General features: G+C 40.4%; 2 protein-coding genes across 2 annotated transcripts in view; both read left to right on the top strand.

Moving 5' to 3' along the window:
* The window catches only part of LOC139203070 (glypican-5-like), a 43,566-nt gene extending 40,877 nt beyond the window's left edge, over positions 1 to 2,689 (top strand). Inside the window, exons 10-11 of the mRNA XM_070832707.1 lie at positions 2,365 to 2,468; positions 2,588 to 2,689. Coding sequence (XP_070688808.1) covers positions 2,365 to 2,468; positions 2,588 to 2,689 — 206 coding nt within the window. The remainder of the gene's footprint in view (positions 1 to 2,364; positions 2,469 to 2,587) is intronic.
* Positions 2,690 to 13,560: 10,871 nt separating this feature from the next.
* Positions 13,561 to 23,522, top strand: part of gpc1a (glypican 1a) — a 34,982-nt gene continuing 25,020 nt past the window's right edge. Inside the window, exon 1 of the mRNA XM_070832429.1 lies at positions 13,561 to 14,012. Within this exon, the coding sequence (XP_070688530.1) occupies positions 13,862 to 14,012 (151 nt within the window). The 5' untranslated portion in view covers positions 13,561 to 13,861. The remainder of the gene's footprint in view (positions 14,013 to 23,522) is intronic.

Genomic DNA, 23,522 nt, shown 5'->3' with positions numbered 1-23,522 from the left:
TTGGTCTCATTATGAACCTTATCATACTTCACTGTAGTGCTGGAATAACTACACAGTTTTGATAATCAGTAAAACATTTGTCAAGCAAAAATGCCAAATATGTGCTGCCTCAGGATTTGCCGCTTTTGGAAGCTGAGATGGTTTCCTTATTTTATGAAATTGTATTGGATGAACATACTGAATATTATTATCAGATTAAAAATAATGGAAATAGTCATTAGTTGCTGCCCTACTTTGGATATATATAACTGCACTTACATCAACTCAGCTTTTAATCGTCAGCTGGGTTTAACCTTTAGTCAGTGATTCGAGAGGTATTCAGTTCATACACTTGAGAAATATCATAGTATAAAATTACATGTAAAAGTCCTGTATTCAAAGTGTCACCAACAAAATGTATCTACAGTATCTTAATTAAAAATCACCATTATGCAAAACTGTGTTTTATTTGACAATCACCTTGTTTTATTAATCAAAACCAGCTCATTGTAAGAACTAAATGGTCCGTTTTTGCATAATTCATAATTTTTATGCAAATTTGACAAAGGTAATAGTCATTGTGCTGAAATTAAAACATGAATTTATCATGACTCACATGTTATGGTGAAAAAGAGATAGCAAGGCGATGCAGTTCTGTTCCTTAAACAGGTTCACGCCAGATGTGACACAAGGTTTTGAGTTGTGATGGGAACAGATGGACATCAAACCACACACACAAACACGCACATTAGCACAGCCAGGGTCCCATATTGCTCCATGCAGCCATTTGTCAAGTGAACACACAATAAACGACAGATTTCTAATTGGTAAACACTCTGCGCTGCGAGTAAATCATCTGAATCGTCAACACACACAGTCAAAAACAAAAGCCACATCACGCATCTCTCATACCGATTTTAGTTTTCATTTTATTATTCGCAGGAGTGTCAGTGTCTGTGTATTGAATTTCTAATGTTTTGTGTGCGCATGCTTATGTTTATGTGTAGATTTATGTGGGCGTTTGCCTGCTTTCTTTATCTCTGTCTTATTATGGGATACAATATTTGTGTTGAGTATGTGAACATTAACAACTCACCTCATTCCTCAGTGACTGAAAGAGGCTCTTAGTCTATTGTGCTGCGAGACAATGTGCATTGTAAGAGACAGAATCAAATTTCCCAAGCAGGTGTGTGTGTGTGCCAGGACAGAGCATGTTGTGACTGAGTGTTTTTTTATGACAGAGCTGGTGAGTATGAGAATATCTTTGTCTGATATATTTTTGTGGGTGTGTGTTGTGTGTTGTGTGTGTGTGTGTTTAGCCGACGGCACAGTCTGTCTCCCTGCTGCCCTAATCCACTAATTTACCTGAGTTTCTCCCATGAGGGGCCTGGAGTACTGCCAACACACACACCTACATACATGCATATGAAAATGTTAAAGCAGCTGGTGAAGTCCGGCCGTACGCCCAGTAAATGAAGCAACATTTCATCACATCTGTTTGTGTGTGTGTGTGTGTGTGTGTGTGTGTGTGTGTGTGTGCGTGTGTGTGTAAGGTAACAGTATTCACATTTATGCAAAGCTGTGGGTGGATGGGGTGAAATCCATAAATCTCTCAAATCTGAACAACAGCAAAACAGCTGTAACTAATGCAAGATTTTGTGCAACCATGAGACTAAAAACAGAACCAGAAATGACTGCTAATTTATGGACTTGCTTATTTATGGAGATATTTTAAACTAGATTTGAATTGATTGCAAAGGCCCTCGACTTGTTTTGGTTCATTTAATTGATCTTTTCACACACTTAAAGTCCCTCAAATGTGGGCTCATTTCTTGTAAGAACTAGATTAATGAAGTGTTAGCTATGTTCAGATTATTATTGTGTAATACAATGCATACTTTAAAAAAGATAAGATAAGAATTCTTTATTCATATGAGAAATCAAGCTTTGAAGTGCATCACACAAAGCAATAAATAAACAACAATAAGAGCAAAGAGATTAAAAATAAAACAAAATCGAATTAAAAGAGGAATGTTACATATGTACTATGATCCAATACTTCTTCTTCATCTTCTGTATGATCAGGAAACCAGCTATGTTTAGCCAACTGCATAGGACCAAGTGGGCTTTACCACCTTAAAACCATGTGCTCGGATTAAGAATGTGTGAAAACTAGTTAGCAAGTGGCATAAAAGTCAGAATCTAACCTTTTCACCTCTAATTACCTTTATCATTAGTTTTATCATTAAAAATAATGTATAAATGGTTGAAAAGTCCAGCTGTCACAGCAGTCTGAATGCAGACTTTTACTATTATTTGCTGTGTTATATATTAGATACATCAAACTGTTTCATCATAATTTGGTCTTCTCTCTGTCCTCCTCAGGTGATGAGACAGGCGATACATCCAGCGGTCGTAGTCCAGCGACCAAGGACGTGGCTCCTCCTCCTCGTCGCCCTGCCCCTCCTCATCACCTTTCACCTCCACAGGTAGCTCACAGCTGTTCCTCCCTCCACATCCATTCTGTCTTTACACTATTCCTCTATTAACTGCCCCGTCCATTCTTATATAATTTTGTATTTTGTATCTATCGCATATTCACGCTCAGGTGGCTGTTCGAGGCTCAGCTCGCTCGCTGTCCGCTCAGCTGTTACCTTTGACCCTGGTGGCCCTGCTGCTCCTCCTGCTGTCACCATGGGAACACCGCTGATCACGGAGAGATGGTCCCAGAGACTGACAGAGACAAAAAGACTGAGAGACAACCACATAATGTTTTGTGGTGAAGTTGAGTATGTAGAGTTTCTGTAAGCACACGTCAACCACTCTGATTGTTTTCGTTTCGGGTGGCCAGACTGGTGGGACAAGCCGTTGGTTCATCACAATTGCAGGTGCACAGTATTCATGTATATGTTACCTGTACTGACCTCCACATGTGTTTGTTTATTTGTATTTAACTCTGATAGGATAGATTGCACAGCACTACTGATTTTCTGAAGAGAGATGTAAATACATATATATATATATTATATATTTATATGAAGAATTTCTATAGATAACAATGGTCTGATGTGTAAATTAATCCAGAGCAGAGCAGAGTTACTTGGGCGTTAAGGGATGTCTGGTTTGGTTTGACCTTTATATCATGTATCCCCCACAGAGATTAAGAGCCATGACAGCCACGTTCCAAGGGGGCCTTCACTGTAGCAGCAGTGTACTTCCAGTGAAGGCACACTTGTGAGGACTCATTAATGTTGAGGAGACCTCATCCCAGACAGCTAAACACAGGCTGGAAAAGGACACTGAGGCGCTTCCTCAAGAGGCCAAACAACCAATTATGTGAGACTTCAGAACATTTACAGATGGTCATGGAGCATAATGAAGAATTTGACAGTTTGGCCTGTAAGCCTTTGCAGATTGAAGCCCATGTGGCACTTTTCTTCACACAAACATGCTCTTTAGTTCATGCAAGCTGCATGACTTAAAAAAAATAATAATCTGCAGAAAGTATGCTGAGAGGTTTAACTGTATAACACTTAGAAAATGTAATACCTCCAAAAATGACTCTTTAACAGCTGTGTTTTCTCAGAAGGAACTGTGTCTTCTGGTAGTTTGTCCTTTCCAGACACATAACACATTTTATAGTCTTGTTAGTTGAGGGAAAAATGAGTTAAGACTGCTTTATTCTCAAGGTGTACACTGTGTAAAATTGTAAAAGGACTATTGGGAGTGATGCAACAGCTTCCGTTCGAACTTCAATTTCACTTGTAAGCTCTATTAAAGATAAGAGTATCCTGAACATGAAAAAGCCCCTAATACAAGAACTGTCATCTCATGCATTTAAGAGCAAGATACAAGCGTCTGCCTTAACAACTTAACTGTCACAGTGATTTGAAAGGCTGGCTGCTCTCCAAATTCATTAATTACAACTGCAGTCTCCTGCAAAGAGATAGCATGAGACAGGACATCCAACAAAATACTATATATTTATACTTTTTGAAAGTCAGATTCATGTTATCCGCTCGTCTCCGAATCCAGTGAAGAAAAGAGACGAAGTATCAAGAGTGCAGCTGAGCCCAGATCCAAACATGTGATTTAAATGTAATTCATATTAATTAGGACTATTATGTCAGTCAGGCTCTCTGTTGAGTCTCAAACTCCCACAGGACAGACAACTGGAATACTGATTTACTGAATTCAGAATGGAGCAAATGAACCAGCTGAAGGACACTGTGCATTTCTGTCAGTGGGTGACTTTCTCTAAGATCACTTTGACCCATTGTAGCCTTTTGAAATGACAAAATTCCCACATAACCACCCGAGACAGTATATTTATGGAAGAATGTGATTGACAGATGAGATAACTTAAGAAATACCATTAAGAGCTTAAGTGTGTGCGTTATCTGGGCAGTGAGCCCAAATACCATGTCAGCTAGCAGGACACTTTTACAACATAATCTGTCAAACATGGTGCGTTATTATTTAATCACTACAAAACATTATACCCAAATAAGATGAGATTTTGGATTCAAGCCAACCCTTCCATCACACAGCTCTTGCTAGGCGACATACATAAACAAACCACCAACACATGCCAGTGCTCATACAGTCAAGTTTATAGAGAAAATGAATGGATATGCACTGTTTTAGTGTTTCTCAACTTGGGGTAAGACCAGGGTGGCGTACTGACAGCGATTTGGGAAATTTTGAACAGTAAAAAGATATTTTCATGTATTTTATATGATTATAAAACAAATTATGTAAAACAAAATATAACCATGTACAGCTCTCTTGGGCAATAGTTCTAATGAACACATCTGGAAAGTGAAGATATAATCTATAATCTAATTTGGTGTTACAAGTCATCATTCTGCAGATGCTCACCTTCGTCTGTAAACTACAAACTTATCGTTGTAGTGAATGATGTGTGAATGTTGTTAGTGCGTATTTGAACATCAGATCTAGCAATGTTACATCAAGCATAGAAATGACCTCCCGTTTCTGTTCATCTAGTGCCACGTTATCATAATGGTTCTCAGCACGTCTGTTGAGGCACACGGGCGTGCCGCGGAGTGAGCTGTGCTGTGTCATTGTGTCGTTATTGTATCAAATCTTTTAAATGTACTTTTCAAGGTTTTAACACCTCTCTTTGTTTAGAAATTCTAAGTTGTAATGTAGGAGTAGGTGCGGACACCAGGGTGCAACAAGCAACCAGTTAGCCACGGTACTACGGTTCCTCTCAACACACTCTGAACTAATTTGAAAAAACTAAACCACTGACTCTCATGTGAAACGTAAATAAACCTATTGTAATATTGCTGCTCTCTGAAGTCATTAATCCTCATCTTAATACCATCAGTAATAAACAGTTTTCAAATACATGTTGTACTTTGTCTTTTGTATGTTGTAGGATGCAGTGTAGGACGCACATGGGAGCCAAAAACAGAACTGAAACATACACGATTTGTAAATAGCAATGACAATTAGAAAGAAAAGAAAAATGAATGTGGTTGGAAAAAAATGACTTGGAGGGGTTCTTTATTACACATTTACACAAATTATGGTTAATTACAGCTTTCATACTGCAGATGAAAAATACTGTTGAGGAATCTGCCATCTATCTTGATATAAAGACATCATTTAGAAACATATTTGGGTTGTTTTTGTTTTTTGCAGCGTATTTTCATCCACAATATCTGGACTATAAAAACGGGTTGAAACAGATAGGAGTTCGGAGCCATCAGAGCTTCACGGATACATACATATATGGGAACGCAGCTGCAGCTCTTTGGCCTCTGGCTCTTTGAGAGATTACTGTGATTGGATTGGCATGGTCAGGAAGTTGGCACCCATTGCTTAGTTGGCACAGGGCGTTGCCAGGGGATGATGGGAAATAAAGACATCATTGAATGCAAATTGTCACAGAGAGGAAGACACAGAGAGAGCACGAAGGAGACAGACTGTAAGAAGGAGGAGTGTCCCACCTGTATATTCGGCTTCAGTCTATGACTGTTGTTTCATGATGTTGTTAAATGCATTATTTTAATAACTTCTTTTTTACTTTTCATCCTGGGCATATGTCTGTTTTTCGTGGAAGACGTGAACTTCTGATGCGCTTAACCTAAAAAGGGCAAATAGCTGGAGTAATCTGCACATCCCTAACCATTTGAGCAGATAAAAACGGGCAGCAGGCGGGAGGAGAGGTAAAGCAGATGAAAAAGATACTAGGATGAGTCAGAGTTCATGACAGAGAGAAGGAGTGAGACGGGATTTGCATTATGTTTGTTTCAACAAGCTGGTGAGGTTGCTATGCTGAATAATATCCTTCCTCGCAGCACTAATGAAATCAGAGCTCTAATTATTCAAACCCTGTCTGAGGGATAGGATTGGGGTTTGTGCTATTTAAATCGTATCTATCCTATTCTCACCAGTGTTTACAGCCTTCAAGGCACACATTATATCAGATTACAGACTGTGTACGCTACATGTTGCAGCTCCACATGATTTTACAGCTGTTTTTATAATGAAAACATGACTAGAGGCTTTCTAGGTACTGAGAGCCATGTGGTTGTAAGGATCACTCAGGAAGCACACCTACCTGTCTTATAGGCACAAATCAACCCAACCGGATTTATAATTGATTTATATTTCGCTCTGATACAGCTGGTTTGCCTAGATCAAGTTTTAGTGTAATTGTACTTCTTCACAATGAAGATCTGAAATCTAAGAATGATCCCTCAGATCATTCGGGTGCTCTCACTGAAGCTGTGAATCTGAAAGGTCCATTGTTTCCTAATGCTTCTGGGTGTGTAAAGCATCCTTTAATATCAATGGCTGCGGATGGAATTTATACGGCAGTGGTGTGGCACTAGTCTAAATTAGGATTCGGTGTTTAGGACTCATTTAACCCTGAAAGCTTATCAACTTCACAGTGCTTGGCAGCCTTCTTATCCAGTCTATAATACCAACATAGAGCAACCAGGGATTAAGTGTCTTGCTGAATTGCACTTTAACATCAGTTTCTGTGTGAAAGGAGAACGCTGGGTCACCTTAACACATCCATGTTATCCCAACCATCCCATCAACACTCTGAACCACTAATTGTCTCTTAAACTTACAATAACAGATTTTTTTCAAGCTTCAAAATAGCTTGATGCAAAAACTGCAATGATGCTAGGCGCTCTTTCACTCCTTACGCTCAGTTGAAGCAGACGTATGGGATGATGGAGTGTTTTGACAATAATGAAATGAGGTAAAGACACATTTTCCAGAAATTAATATCCTTTTTCTTTCAAAGAATATTTCATTGGGGAGTCCAGGCTTCCTCTGGCCTCCAAGAAAAACCACCACCGTTTGTCACAGCGCAGTCCCGCCCTAAAGCATATCCTGCTACTATTAACTATGGCTCACTGACTGTCAAGGTGCTAAACTGTGCCCTATAGAGCAGGGGTGTCAAACTCATTTCAATTCAATTTTATTGCACGTCAGACCACTTAGATTACATCTAGCCGTCCACATGCCTACAGGCTTGCCATATTTTTTCTTTACTGACTGATAGATTTCTTATGGTTCTGTTGAAAAGTTTGTTTTGGTTTTACATTTTTGTATATAGTTGTGGTAACCAGTCAGAACTCTTTTTGGTTTTAAGTAACTTTAAATAAAATACAGTGTGAAGATTCCTCTGGCCTTGTTCGTTCTCCTTCCACCACCCGGCCTATACTTACCGTGATCAGTGAGGAGGGGTCCATTGCTAAAAAAAACACTGATACTCAGCAGACTTCTTGAGTGAAAAAAGAGGTGCTTTTATTTTGCAGTGCTCCAAGAAGATCATTTTAATTACAAAAAAAACATAATTTCAAAATTAACCTGTAGCTACTCAAAAGAAAAACTATACTGTCGCAGCACAGCCCTCACGCCTCAATCCAGTCAATTCAGTTCCCCCGGCATCCAAGTACCCACTGCTTATATAGTGCATCTAATTCCCCCCTTTGCTCACTTCAGCTCAACCATTTGGTATCATGGGGACAGTCTGTACTGTGAATTGCAACTAATCTGCAAATAAAAACAATCACAGCACCCATTACAAACTTCTAGACCTTTATTTATTTCCCAACCATCTAAACAAGCGAAAAAAACCAACAATTTATGTATTTTAATAACAAACATTTGTCAAAAGGAAACAAAAAGAAAACCCTCCACATGGTCCGACCCAATGATGCAACGCTGACATCACCAAAACCATAAATTAGGGAAGTGCTGGGCCGGCCTCCTCTCAAACACTCCTCCCACATGGTGAGCCAGAACAAACAAAAGGTAAGTATGAACAAAGGAATGAACTATTGAACCATATTTAAACCCTCAAATTAATAAAGGATAACTGAACTAAATGACTCAATGTGTTTTACTTAAATTCTTCCTGCGCTCGATGTGAACTGTAACCTAATTAATTAAAGCAAAACACACATATAGGGAAAACAGACACGTCCAGGGACAAGTGGTGAGAAGACCCAAGTGCTCACCCACTTTGTCACAAGAAGATTAATTCGTATATGTAGTTAAGATATTTTGGAATGGACCAAAGTAGTAGCCAGGACACTACCTTCACTAATAAGCCACGACCCCTCGTTGGTTCTCTCATGTTTACACCATCTGACTTTGGCCTCAAGCATTAACTTCACACTGTTTTCAGGTTGAAGCAGGTTCATGATGAACTGGATGCCAGCCAGTCATTCTCTCCCATGCCATTATTGTCAGTGTTTATTAGCTGCTGCTCAGAGATCTTATCTTGAATGACAGTTTGTATTGAGGGTGGCAAATAAGCTGTTAAGGTTTCATGATCTGATGTGTTTGTACAGTATGTAAAGTGTGTTGGTGTGTCGGTAAATATTCTTATAGATACACAGAGTGCATGCTGTATCTACAACACCTTTCCACTGATGTTCATCTTTTCTTGGTTCAGTCGTGCTACTGCAGATGCCATCAAGAATGACATGTGAGTTTAAATCTGCTGAGAAGGAGATATCTGTCATTCTGACTCACAGACTTGAGGAGAGACAGAGTAGAACAGAAAAATACTAAACTACAGGTTGTAGCAGGCTAAGCTGCTTTGTCTTCCATTATCTTTCTGGCTGACATCTTCATGCTCTGATGCATCACAAGCATGCACTTGGAAATACAGAGCCCTGTGATGTATCTGTATTATACTGAGAGGCTTTGTGTCTGAGTGTGTGTGTGTGAAAGAGTGTGTAAATCAAGCATAAACTCTAGAAATGAAGTGGATGTAGCCACAGTAACGTTGGTTTTGGACCAACATTGTGAAACCTTGGTCAACGCCATCTTGTTTTTTTTTCAAGCCAGGAATGATTTGCAAGGTGCATCCCCAATTCAAATAACTGTGATTTTAATTGGGATGTTAATTTTTGCTGGTGAAAAACCAAATATATTTACCCAAAAATCTGAGCACCATCTCGTATGTCCACTTCATTCATACAGCCTATGGTATTAAAGTATTAAGACTTTCTACTCTAGAGTTTGTGGGATTGTTAGGCATATAAAACAGGGCAGGAAGTTCAGATGAGTAGAAATGGAAAGAAAATAAGACCAGGGCTGAGTTTAAGAACTGGGAAAAACTGATAAATGGTTCACTCCTGTGGTTCGATGTGGCAGACTGGTAGATCTGAGTAGCACAGGACTGATGTCATAAACTATAACTAAACTCTTTGTCCTTTGTGCAGACAGAACCAGTTACCTAACTGACAGCGTTAAGACATCACTGACTTGGTGGCCTGAGCCAACACTGATATTAATGCACAAATGAGGTGCCAAGAGGAAAGTGGAGATGACACTTGTACTCATCCGCAGACAGTATCTACATTGTTGCATGAATTAATGACCTAAATATTTCTCTGATATCAGTTGAAGCAGTTTCCAGTCGTGATTTAATCTGACATTTAATATATCACACCTTCAATATTTGTTGCCATGGAGCCTTTTTCTTTCTTGGTGGATTATATCAATGTTTTCATATTTCAACAATGAAAGCAGAATTTGGAAATGTTAGCTGCATCAATAAAGATTCTTCCACTACATCTGCAGACAGGTACAGGGTGGGAAAAAGCTGCTATTTGACATGTTACTCATTGCGTTCTCTCCCTCTCGATTAACTGGTATAAATCAACGTCTTTCTGCCTGAGGGCTTAAGAGGCTGGTATGTGCCAATCATAACGGCGTTTGGCCTGCCAAGGTGATAAATCATTGGCTGGATTAACACTTGCCCTGGTGTTACAACATAGGTGTGTGTGGAGCTAAGCGTATGGGGGGGGGGGGATTATGTGAAAGTGTAGCTCTAATTTCTTCTATGAGGTAACCTTTGAAGGTGTCTGCTTAAATTGACCTAAAGGGTTTGGCTGAACCTGTTGTTCTAAAATTAGATGGTCCAACCCAAACAAATGGTGCGTCTCACCTGGAGGTTGCCCTCAAACAGCCAACACAGTGATAAATACCAGTCGTAAAGTCAGGCAAATTCCACGATACCTAGTTTTATAGCAAGAGTTGTGATATTCAACTTTAATTTAAGATGGACAATAGGCAGTGATGCGCAGATGAATACTGTCAGATTCTTTTCAAATCACTTCCCCGTAAAGGCCTGTGCTTCAACATGTTCAGCCTGCTGACAAGAACAGACAGTGTTTATACCTGAACTACTTTGTAGTTCATATACGGGTGATTAATGACAACCTGAACCAAATACAAGGTAAATACAGCATGTTCACATGATAATTCCTGACTTTCTGAATTGATTAGGACCAGCTGAATGCGCCACGGGCCTTTTTCAAAGAAGACATTTTGACATGTCACTGTCGGAACAACCCAGGTGTAAATAATAAAACTAATGATGTTTGAATTCCATTTAGCTGCTTAACTTTCAGGGTCTTTGTATGATGCATTATTCACGATAGAGAGGGGCACTTAATCCAACAGAGCATTCGCTAATGTTATCAATAACTTGTGTGCTTTTTTCCTACTATTTCCAGTGAAAATGTCCAAGGAAGAGAAAAATCTTATTGACCAGTGAGACTCAGGAGACAGAAGGACAGAAGGACACGATATATAAATAGCTGTTTCCTCGTAATTAAAGCAAAAGAAAAGGTGGTGGAGGCTTTGTGATCAGACAGGCCTTGTTAATATTATTTAGTCTTAGAATGGCTTCAGAACTACTAATCCCTGAAATATGTCACAGCTCTGATCTGAACTGCAGATTGTTCACCTTTAACCCCTGTTTAATTTCCAACATTGAAGTTGACTGATAAAACTTTGCTCACATTCCAGTTCAACCCAAAGGTGTTGGACGAGTTTGAGGTCAGTTAAGTTAATCTGCACCAAACTGGGAGAACCATTTCTGTATGGACCTGGCTTTGTGAACGGGGGCACGGTCATGTTGAAACACTAAAGGAACATTCACAAACTGTTGCCACACAGTTGGAAGCACACTATTGTCTAAAATATCATAAAATACTGCTGTATTATTTGGAACTATCCCAAACTATGAAAAACAGCCCCAGATAAAGGGTGTCCTTGTGCTTTTGACCATATAATGTCAGTTCCAGTTTGGGCCCCTGCGTGATGGGACTGGCCATGAACTGGTCATGTGTATTCAGTGAAGGGACAGTAGTGGTTCTGCTGTCTTTAGGATCACATGGTTCCTCACACACCATTAAAAAATCTAAGTATGAGTCACAAAGAGTTTTTGACAAGAATATTGTAATCTAGAATAGAGACTGAGGTTCAGCACACTGAGAGTTTTACCTTTTATTAGTTGCTAATGTACAGCATGCATTATCATTAATCCCTATTATTAACCCCGAGCTTGACCCGTCAAGTATCAACAGTACTCACACAGTTACTTTCACACTCCTCTGCCACATGCCAGATTTAAAAGTAACAAGAGCATAAAGTATATAGATAATTTGTGGATTTAATTTCAGCTGCCTCCCTGAGATGTCAGTCAGATTTCAGGGCTTTGCCTTTGACCTTTGCTGGCCAGCCTTTGGACTGTTGGGGAGACGTAGGATGTGACTATTGGTGAGCGTCTGACAGCTCATCAATCACTTCCACCAAAACTGCCAAAGTGAGCTGGAGGACGGCTCTGAATCCCCACTGCAGGGATACACAGCGTGTCTACGGCGATGTTAGCGTGTGTTTCTGTGGGTCAGGCTTTGTTTCCACTACAGCTAATTTCTTTTATTTGCACAACCCATTTCATATTTTCTTTTTTTTTTTTTGTAGAAGAAAATGTATTGAACCTCAAATCCTGACCTCAATATCATTGATTAAGTGTCTGTGGTGAGAGATTCGACGGATGTTCCAGAGCTGCAGGCCAACTGAACGCTGTGTGGTAGAAGAATAATTCAGCCAGCAGCTCTTTAGCTTTGAACCTCCCTGCCTGATGACGTGAGATCTGCAGAATCAGTAACATCTTTTAAATCACTTCTGAGAAAGTATCTTTTAAAAAAGACTTAGCGTTACCCATACAGTAAAATGTTCTTTCCTGTTCCAATATGAATTATCTATCTTATTTGTATATTTCACATATTTCATTCTTTCATTCTCTGCTTTTATTTCCCTGATTTGATTTAATTGTGGCGCTGAGACGATTTGTTTTGCAGCTGAATAAAAAACACATTATTTATTTATCATAATTGATTGAAGAAGTGTTTTAAATGCATAAAATATGACATACTAGACACCTGATTTTTAAACTTCTTGAGTTTTAATGGCAACACAACATGCTACATTTTTTAAGCAAGATTCATTTAATGTATGCAAACCATCTAAAAGGTTTTGCCTTCGATTTCTATTCAAATCGCTTGCATTTGTACGCAAAGCTCTAGCAGCAGACTAGTTTGTTGGCAAATAACACCAAAGATTTGTAGGATTCAGAACGTGTGCGGCAAATTGATCTTGTACAAACTTTTTCATTATTTGTGAATTATTATAATTTCAAGCCGCCGCGCTGAGGATTGTGGGGATGATGAAACCAATACAGCCTCTGGTGTACATTGTCGCCTTCAATTACTGAGAACAAATACTGAGCAATTATTATTAGGAAAATCCCATCGTTCTTTTCATCGCTTTTTCCTACGATCAGCCTACAGGTGGCGCTGTTTCCATCCAACAGGAGACGCACAAGGAGAGAGAGAGAGAGAGAGAGAGAGCATCAACACTCTCGACCGCACACTTCCTCTCACACACATTTCTTTGTCCCAAAGACAGAGGGAGGTTTGCCGGACACTCTGAAACCTTATTTCAAATAATGGATTTTCCTCTTTTGTTGCCTTCAAACCAAGAACCGATAGTGTGGATCCGGACCAGCTTTGACTGAGCGACACCTGCTCTCTCTCTCTCTCTCTCTCTCTCTCTCTCTCTCTCTTTCACACACACACACACACACACACACACACAGACACACACTTTCTCACTCTCTCGCCTTTCCTCTCTTTTGTCTCTGACATCTCTGCAGCTCGCAGCCAGCAGGGCTGAGGAAGAGAAGGAGAAGAAGAAGAAGAAGAAGAGGAGGAGGAGGAGGAGGAGGAGGAGCGGGGTGTACCTGACACCTACAGCCGCGCGTCGCAGCTCTGTTCTCCCGCAGGAAGACGCAGGACTGCCTCCTTCTCTCGCCCGGTCGTCCCTGCGTTAGTTAACCGGAGCTCTGTGCACTTTGAACGGGGGACGCTGCTTCTGCTGGCAGGCTGAAAACTCTTTAAAAAAACAAAAACAATAATAGAAATAGCAACAAAACAGAGATCTTCCAGGAACTCCTGCCGGGACCAGAAATCTTCCCCGGATTTTCTGACTGACTGTAGGAAAAAGGACTACACTGAAGAAGATGCGTCTCCCGGAGCTCCTGTGTGTGCTGCTGTGTGTGTGTGCTGCACCGGGCCCGGTGGCCGGGGCGGACAGGAGCTGCACCGACCTGCGCCAGTTCTACACCGGGAAGGGGTTCACTCTAGTAGGGGTACCCCAGACAGAAATCTCCGGTGAGTGTTGGGGAAAATTACACACACACACACACACACACACACACACACACACACACACATTGCACTTCACATTTGCCTGCTTTTAGATTATAAAATAAACATGAAAAAATAGCTGCTTTGCACGAATCTGAGAGGATTTGAAGGTATAACGTGGTATTTCTCTGGCAGTTGTGTGTCTATTGTTTCTGTTGCAGTATTTTTCTAAAATACACTCCCTTAGATGATTATTTTTCCATTAGGATGAAATGCTTGGTTAATGCATTGTGATTGGTTTGAATGAGGACACCATTTTTTTTTTTTTTGTAAATAAACCTGCACTTAAGGCTTGTTCATGCAAGTTTTAAGTTGCATTAACTTTTATTCATGCTTTGTCGTTCCAAAAGGCAGGTGTGCTTATATGAGACTACATCTTTTATATGTTCTTATTATATGTTTGTGTGTCTCATTGTGCAGTTCTCTATCCTCTCTATAAACCTCTATTTTCATTTCCCTCAGTGGGCAATGAACCCATCCCAACTGAAGTGTTTCCCAGCCTGTAGACTCTCCCGCACATCTCTATTATAGTCCTTTCTGGGCCAGTTTCATTGTCTGCTGAAGGCAGAGTTGCAGGCGGGTGTAAGCCATGTGTCTTGTGGAGCTATTATGGTCTATTCAAGGCATTTATGGTTGTTTGTTGATGTTTTGCGCTGCAGGTGTGAACCGTTTTCAATATGAACAACAGCGGAAATCGAGGTTTGCTTTCTGCTCATGGCTGCTGCAACTCTGTTGAATAGGAGTAGTACAACAATGTGTTCTGGGGCATTTTTCATTGTCTGCCCCGCTCTGGACTGCAGGTGTGCAGTGTGTTTGTGTATGTGTGTACGTGTATGACTCAATAGATGCTGAAATGGCCTGTTTTTTTCCCCTCCATTTGCATAAACTAATAATTTAGGCTAGCCTGGGGCAGCATCCAATAACAAGTATGTCTCAGTAAGCTCCCAACACAGGCTGCTGGAACAAAGTTGAGTTGAAGAGAAGAGAGATATGGGATGTTTTTTTTCTATCTACTCTTTTGTTTCATCCTGGTACCTTCTCTTGTCAGTCACTCAGCCATCCAACCATTCAAGCAATCACGCATTTAATCAATCAGTCAATTACGCAGACAGTCAACTAATCAGTCAGCTTGAGATTCAGTCAATCAACGAGTCAGTCAACCACACCTCAACACCTCTTCATATCTCTCCTCTCTGGTCACCTCTCTCCGCCGGTGCTGATTAAACTGTCTTGGCCTCGAGGAAAGTGCGGATGGGAATTGTGAAATTGAGTTGTTTTTCCCCTTTAAGGCAATCATCTGTCGCTCACTGTCTCTTCCCGTATTCCACCCGAAACATCGGCCTTGCAAAGGGAGGAGATGAGAGAGAGGCGAGATTGAGGTGTGTTCAGTGTGTATGATCTGAAGGTCATTTCATGTTGTGTCAGTGAAAATAGTCGTGGATGGGTGGGTGAGTTATTAATATTGGATGTCTGTGTGCGTGTGTGTGTGTGTATATTTGGGTGTGTGAGCGACATAGAGACCAACAAACAGACTGAGAGTGAGCAGAGACAGAAACAGACAGAAAATGAAAGCAAAAACAGACACAGACAGTGAGGTAGGTTGACAGAGACACAGAGCAAGTGAGTCACTTAAGGTTTCTGTCGGTGTTTCATGGACGACAGAGGAAGAGACCCAACACGACACTCTCCCTCCCTTTCCATTAAAAACTCATCTTTTATTGACAGATGAAAAACACAATGCTTCACTCACTTGGACCTTGATCTGCTCTACTTATTTGAGCAAGAGTTCTTCCCTTCCCAGAGCCCATTAAAACTGACAGCCAGATAGGAACAGAAAGATGGCGACTGGCAGCAGAATTCCCCAGAACAGGGGCTCTTCAATCTTTCTCATCTCACAGACCCAAGGTTGGTAAATTTAGCTTTGTGTGCTCAGGGAGAGACAGACTCCTCTGCATTCCCGCGTTAGAGTCACCCTGGAGGATGTTAGCGTTGACCTAGGTGCGATTCCTCATAAAAACAAAATTTCGTTGTAACTGGCTGAAGTTGTTGTCATGTTTGCACCTGGAAAGACCTTATTTGGGCGCTTTTTCTGCACCTTTACAGCCATTAGGAGGACTAGTAGTTGTTTGAATGATACAGCTACACTGCAACTGCAATTTTCTTACTGCATTTTTACACTATTTGCATTTCCACCCACCATTATTTCTGTGTGTACGTACAAATATGAGCTCACAATCTATTTTCCATCCACAACTCTGTGCCTCTGCATAGCTTTTGCTATTTATTTTCTTCTCAGTGTCACCAAAGGTTCAAACAGACCTGATCATAAACATTAAGGTTTGATGCTGCTGCTGCCTGTCGGAATTTATAAACGGTCTTAAAACTGAAGAGCTGAGTAATGCTGGATGAATTTAGATTACAATATTTCAAGGATAATCAATCCTCTTTAGTTAGTTTAAGCAGTTGACACTAGTTAAAATAATCAGTCAGTTTGGTTACATTATTAATTGAATTTGACTTTATTTTAATGAATGAATATGTGATTTTGTAAATTGTAGTCTTGTGTCCTGCCTTTAACTACATATAGGTGCTGATGCATTTAACAGCATCTGCTGTTGGGGATCTTACCTCTTTGTAAGGGTTATTATATTATGATAAAAACTTGTTCTACTGCAGAGAAACTAGTGCAAACAACAACATTCAGCCTTGCTTGATTTTTAAATACATCTATTATCACTCAGTGTTGTAAACACATTGCCCTGTGGCCTTCCTGTTCATGCAGCCTCATATTTAGAGGAACTAACAGTCTCCTAATGATTTGGGACAAGTCCCAGCTGTTGCCAGTCACGAGCAGTTCACGATTAGCATTATCTGCAGAGCACACTAGTGGTGGAGAAGGTTACTTCAGTTTACAGACATCACAGTGCGACAATTCCTTCCTTGGGGTTGGGTACCAACACTGAATACAACACCTGCTTTTTTTTTTTGTAGAAAAACAGGTATGTTTTTTACCTTCACAAGTCAAAAAAATATGACCAGCATATTTCATTCTGTAGTCAAACAGTACAGAGATTTGATGCATAGCCCTTCTCTTTATTTTTGCACGTCTGAGCTCAGTTAGACATCCACAGCCCTGTTTGGCAACCAAAACATCCACTCAGACAGCCCCATGAGAAGTTATACAGTGTCAACACAAAGGTGCACTGAAACATTGTTGCAGGAATGTTATTATTGTGAGTGCTGGCATTTTATTCCAATAAGCATAAATGTAGTTTTTTTGCAAGTGAATCATGACAACCATTTTGACCACCAACTACTTAAACATCACTGATATGCAACTAGTAGTTGCAACTTTATATATTTTATGGCGAGCAATCGAATTTCACCATCTCTCAGAAAGGTAGTGCATAATCGAAGGACACAGTATGTCAAGTAGGGAAAGAAAGGATTTCGATTCTAACACCTGAAACACAATAGAACAGCAGGTGTATATCAGATCTAGAGGCTATGAAAATGTGGATATGATAAGTATCTTAATTCCAAAGCAAACAGTGTGTATATTGCCAAGCAGATGCTCTTAATTCCTGTCCAGAGATTTGAAAGACGCCCCTATTCTTCTCACTGCTCTCACCCATTGTCCTGTAGGTTTAACACCATGTGAATGGAAGTCGTCTTTCCTGCTGTCTGCCTGTCTGTCTTTGTGCCTGCCAGCGTTTTTAACCCTTGCACATTGTACCCTTTACCTGGATAGTATCTAAAGACTGGCTCATCCTATAGTGTGGATCTCAGTGTGTGTCTGTGTGTGTGTGTGCTTAAAAGTGAGTGAAAGCCAACACCTTCTCCAGGGAAGACACTTTCTTTCACACATGCATTGTCTGTGCAGAGCAGCACACACCCATGTGATCGTATGACACACAGAAAAGGAGGCTATATATCCTGCACGCTTCAGATTCAGTTTTGGGGGGGCGTTGAGTTTTGACGCCTGTGTGTGTGTGTGTGTGTTATTATGTAGCCTACATATTGAGTTTTTGTCACGGTGCTGCTTGTTTGAAAGAACATAGGGGAGATGCAAGGGAGGATGTGTGGATGTGTGCTCGAGTTTACCACGATACACTGTATTTTAGGTCAGATTACCTGGAGATTAGGATATATTACAGGTCTGGTTACTTGTCAATAACTCTTTAACAAGGCTGAGTCAACTAGGGTCCCTCCATGCATTTACATTTACACAATACGTCAATACCTTTCTTTTGGACACAGGAGGGATGAGCAGTAGTTCAATATTATCGCTCAGTAGTCACGTTTTTATCCAAATGTAGCATAAATATCCTGAAAATATGCAAGAGAAAATGCAGGTGTTTCCTTCCACTTGTGTTATGTGACTATTAGGAGTCGGCTCAATGAGATAACAGTCAGTTGAGTGCCACTGAACAATTGCAGACAAGAGAAAACGATGTGTTTCATGTGTTAATTTGATGAACATTACAGTCTCCTTATCAGTCCATGCAGTCTGATGTTTTTCATCTGCCACAGTTTTTCATCTTTGAGTGATATAAAGCAAGCAAAAATGACACCGTGGCTCCAGATTCTCCAATGTGAGGATTTAAAAGCAGTTGGTTTAGACAACTAAAACAATACTGAGATGCCAGTTTTAGGCTCTAGGAGCCCTATAGTGATTAAACAAGCCACTGATTAATTGAAAACATAATTGATAGATTAATTAATGATGAAAGTTATCAGTTGTTGCGGTCTTATAATTATGGAAAGAGAGTCTAGAGATGAATTCTGTACAGCTGTGCTCAGCCTTTTTCACACATAGTTAAGTCCAGGGAATGTTAAGGCACTTTTAACATTAACTCTGATTTACTATTTCCACCCTGGTGAAGATCCTGTGAGGTCAAAACGGGTTTTCGTTTCAACCAATACACCCGACTAAATAAAGGGCTAATGTAACTTCTCTCCTTGCTCTGCCTAAGAGTGCCTGAAGAGCATTTTTTTTCGATGCATTTTTCAAGTGAACCTTACCTATGAGAACACTGCGGTACTAAAAAGCTCAAGAAAAATGTACGTGTGCATTGGAGCCAGCATCAATATTTTATAGTTTACCTGCATTACATCTGGTGATGGTGGCTCATATCTGCCCTCAGCGTCTGTGGAACCCTTGTGTGCATGGGCCTTTACGTTTGTGTGCGAGAGAGGAAATTGATACTGTCCGTCATCTGTCACACATCACATGCTCACTCAGGCGCTAACAGCACACGCCACCAAGTAGAACGCTGAATACCCAGTACCCAATACACACACATACACAATCTTTACGTGCTGCTCGACAACTTTTGCTCTCCTTTCTCTTATTTTCCCTTGTTGTCTTGTCTTATTCCTGCTTCCATATGTGCATTGTTTTTCTAGACGGGCTCAGATGAACGAGCACAGGGTTATGTCTGTGTGTGAGAAACAGAGGGGTGGTGGGACGCTTTTAAAAGCAGAGCTGTGAATCTTTCATGATGTCTGATGCAGCGACATGAGAGAAACCGAGACAGAGATAGAGATAGAGGTGAAGAGGAGAGGAGAGGGGGAGAGGATATGAAGAGAGGAGACCAGAAGGAGGATGAGAGGAAGAAGGGAGGAGGCTCACTGCCCTGGCTGCCTTTTCTGTCAGCTCACCTTCATCCTCCCTTCATAAATATGGTTTAGATGTAGCTACAATTGGTTAGAAACTGATCATGGCTTATGCCCCATATTTGATCCTTTGCTCATGCTTTTAATTAAATACTCATAACTCTGCTGTTGTGCAGTGCAATAGGAAATATTTGAAAGTGTCCAGCAACTTTTGATTTCTCAACATGCTGCACAAGACACACAAGAACAAAAGCGAAACAAGTGGATTAAGGATGTTTACTTGCTCAAACTTAAGCTGCAAGTGTCAGCGTGTTTGGCTAAGTAGCTTACTAACTATAGTAGCAACCAAGTGTTGCTTGCGAGGCCCAAGAGCACGTAATTAACTGACAACATTAGCTTACGGGGTTACAGGTTACCACTGTGTCATATTTCCCTTCTGTGTGGAAACTGGTGCTGGATGTTTTCAGAGTTTAGTGTAATGTTAGTGCCTCTGTGCTGCCGTTTGATTTTTGTGAAGTTCACGCTCCAGCAAACACATGGTTAGTCTTCATCCTAAAAGCTTTTTCTTGTAATGTTAAAAGTGAAACCCTACTGAAAAAAAACAGATGAGTATAAAGGTTAACTTTAAGCAGCCAAACAGGGTCATTTTACAATGTAATAACAGTCGCCTTGCATTTGTTTCTATCAGAATAATTACACCCACAGTGCAATACAAGATGCTTTCCTATAAAATGTGTAATTTTTTAATAATGTAAGTAGTAATAACGTGTGAATTTTACAAGATTTTGTGTTTTAAAATGAGCCAACTGCAGCTGTTTTCAACCAACTCATGCAGTTGACATTAGCTTATTTGTTATAATTAGCTAGGATTGCTTAGATTTCATTCTAGAATTGCAGAATTGACAGTTGCCACCCAGAGTGACAACCAGGGGTGGCATCTGCGACTGTGATCATGGTAAATTGCATGTGCCGTGCATGAAAAGCGAGCTAGTCGTTTAACCCTAAGGTTGGTTGGGCAATTAGCTTAGATGTCTGCCATAAAATGCCCGTAAACCTGGAAATAAGAAGTGTTGAAGCTTGTTGATAGATGCAGCCACATGAATAATGCACATTTACATTCAACATATGAACACCCACAGCTATTATTCAGACTGACAGTGGGTAAAAGCCCAATAGATTGAATTCCCCCATTGCCAACATCTAATCAAGTAAACCTGACGAATGTAAGGGTCAGAAGCGTATAGCACCCCTGCAACACTATGATGAGCATATATAGGAGTGGTAGGTGGGAGGGAAAAAAAGAAGTGAGGAGCAAAAGAACAAACCGTTCGATGGCTTAACATCAATCTTTGCACCTAAAATCAATGTGGTACCAACCAGTATCGTTTCTCTATAACCTCTGTCTTTCTTTTCCTGCATTCCTGCTCTCTCCCTCCCCCCTTTGGTTCACACCTCTTCTCCTTGTTCTCTCTCTTTGCCTTAATGTTTACTTCCTCTTTCTTATCAGCCGCTATTTTTACTTTCTCCTCCTCCTCCCAGTCCTCCTGTCATCTCCCCCCCCCCTCTCTGGGAGTTGGGCGTCCATCTGTTTTCCAAATGAAAAGATGAGCTGTTTGTCTGATGTGGTGGACTCGGTGGTTGCTCAGTTGCTTTATGAGTCAAAGCTCTTCGTACATATGCTCCATGGGGCCCTATACACTGTGTGTGGTGTGTGTGATTGGTGTGTGTGTCAGGACTGAAGGGATGGAGATTTATTGATTTAAAACGCATTTACATAGTGAAATGAACTGGTGCAGAACTGGTTATACTGGTGGGTTCAAAGCTGATTCTTCAGATACATTAAGAGACGACTGGACAATGTAATCAAATAGCATGCTCATTCAGCTGAAAATCACTTTTAAGGCAAAATTGCAAACAATATACTGGTTTCAGCTTTTAAAATGTGAATATTCACTGGTTTTCTTAATCTTCTGTGATGGTGATTTTGGGAAATTCATTAAAGAAGAAGAAGATTCATTAAATAATTGAGCAAAAAAATCGGAAGAATAATTTAGAATGAAAATAAACATCATTTGCACCTCTACATCTTGTAATACTGGTGAATTCAAACAAGGCGGCATTTACATTTCCCTAAGGCATTTTAATTGTGCATTTTCTTTATCTGACAAAGAAGAGGAGTGACATATAGATGTGTGGTAGCTCAGCGCAGTCACGTGCCGTCACTCGCACTTCAACTGAAGTTGACATATTTTTAATAACTTCTTTCGACAGTGAATGGAGACGACAGGAGTGGATGAGATGTGTCGTCTTAGTGCGTTCGCCCACATTCCAGCTCACAGTTCACAGCTCTGCATATTAACTGCCATGCACTGCGGTTTGTAATTTCAGGCAGTGCAGTCGCCTGAGTGGGTTATCTGCAGACAGAGGTATTAGAGAATGTACAGCGGGGCATTACAAAGCCTCTGAATGCCTGCTCTGTTAATTGGTAATTACAAGGATTAATTGGATTGTTGTAATTCAGCTCAATACTGCAAAATATGATACAGAAAAATCAACATAAGTGTTGAGGAACAAAACTAAAACTGTTTCCATTTACTACTAAACTACCAGCTCATCTAGTTGGATTTGAAAATGTTTCCTATTTAGATATAAAAACTTGTGTAATGACCAAAATACACAATGTACTCCCATGAAAATGGACCCTCTGATAAGTCTGGCTCCCCATGGTTACTGTGCCAATCAAGCTTTCTGCACTCATCATGGTAAATACATCAATGTTTAAACGACATCCCCGAGAGATATTCTGAAGTAAACAATAACACATTTCTGGGGTAATTGCTCTGAAATATCAAAGAGAAGTAGACAGAAAGGACTACAATATGCATTTGAGAGCTACATTTCACATTATAAATTGCTGTGAATGAAGAGAACATTGAAATCGAGGGAAAAGCTGACCAGTGCAAGGTGCATCAGGCACCACACGTCTTCAATTAGCTCAGCTTTAAATGGTAAACAACTACTTACCTTAAAGCAAAAAAAATAAGTTACTTATAATTAATGTTTAACTGCCTAAGGCTGTTAGATAGTTGTAACATAGCCAACGTCATTTAGCGTCTTACCTTGGGGCAAGCAATGGTGTTTTTGTTGATTTTCTATAGATTCAGGTGTAACTGAAGTCTCCCACACAGTTTAATCCATATCCAATATGTCTGCTCTTGCATTCTCCCATGGAAAAACGTAAAATCTGACCCTCCCCACCCCCCCCAAAACTTTGAGGATATTTACTGTCAGACTTGTCAGTTCCATATGCATGCCGTTTTGGCATTTTAGCCAAAATGGCTCTGAAAGCTTTGAGCTTTCAAATGTGGCACGGCTGAGTCAGCGAGACTGCGGTTGCTAACGTCGGCATAGACAGTGGCCGTTCGAGGAAGGGGCTTTGCGAAAAGGTCCATTTGCATTCTGCAGATGGAAATCTAGTTTGCAGCCAAAAGTATTTAACTGTCAGATGAAACTCAGCATGTTCATTGAGTGGCTGTATATTTGTTCAATGTACTGTACAGTCACCAAGGGAGACATTACATAATTACAGCTAATCACATAGTTTCTAAGTATTTTCCTCAAACCCCAACAGGGTTTTTATCCATTTTATAGCTTGAATGGCCTATTTAGAAGAAAAGCAACTCAGTGCTTTTATACAATAGAGGATGTTTTTGTTGGCGTTAAAGCCACTCAGTGTCCTGAGAGGCCACAACCACACACACATACACACCCAGAAGACTGATAGGATCACTGGAGAGTATTATCAGAGGCAAATCTCATTGAGTGTGACTCGGTGTTTGTGGCAGGTGTATCTGT

This window comes from Pempheris klunzingeri, chromosome 6 (genome assembly GCF_042242105.1).
Source record: "Pempheris klunzingeri isolate RE-2024b chromosome 6, fPemKlu1.hap1, whole genome shotgun sequence".
NCBI classification, from domain to species: Eukaryota; Metazoa; Chordata; class Actinopteri; order Acropomatiformes; family Pempheridae; genus Pempheris; species Pempheris klunzingeri.
The sequence above is the reverse complement of the archived record's forward strand: the minus strand, read 5'-3'. Positions and strand labels throughout refer to the sequence as shown.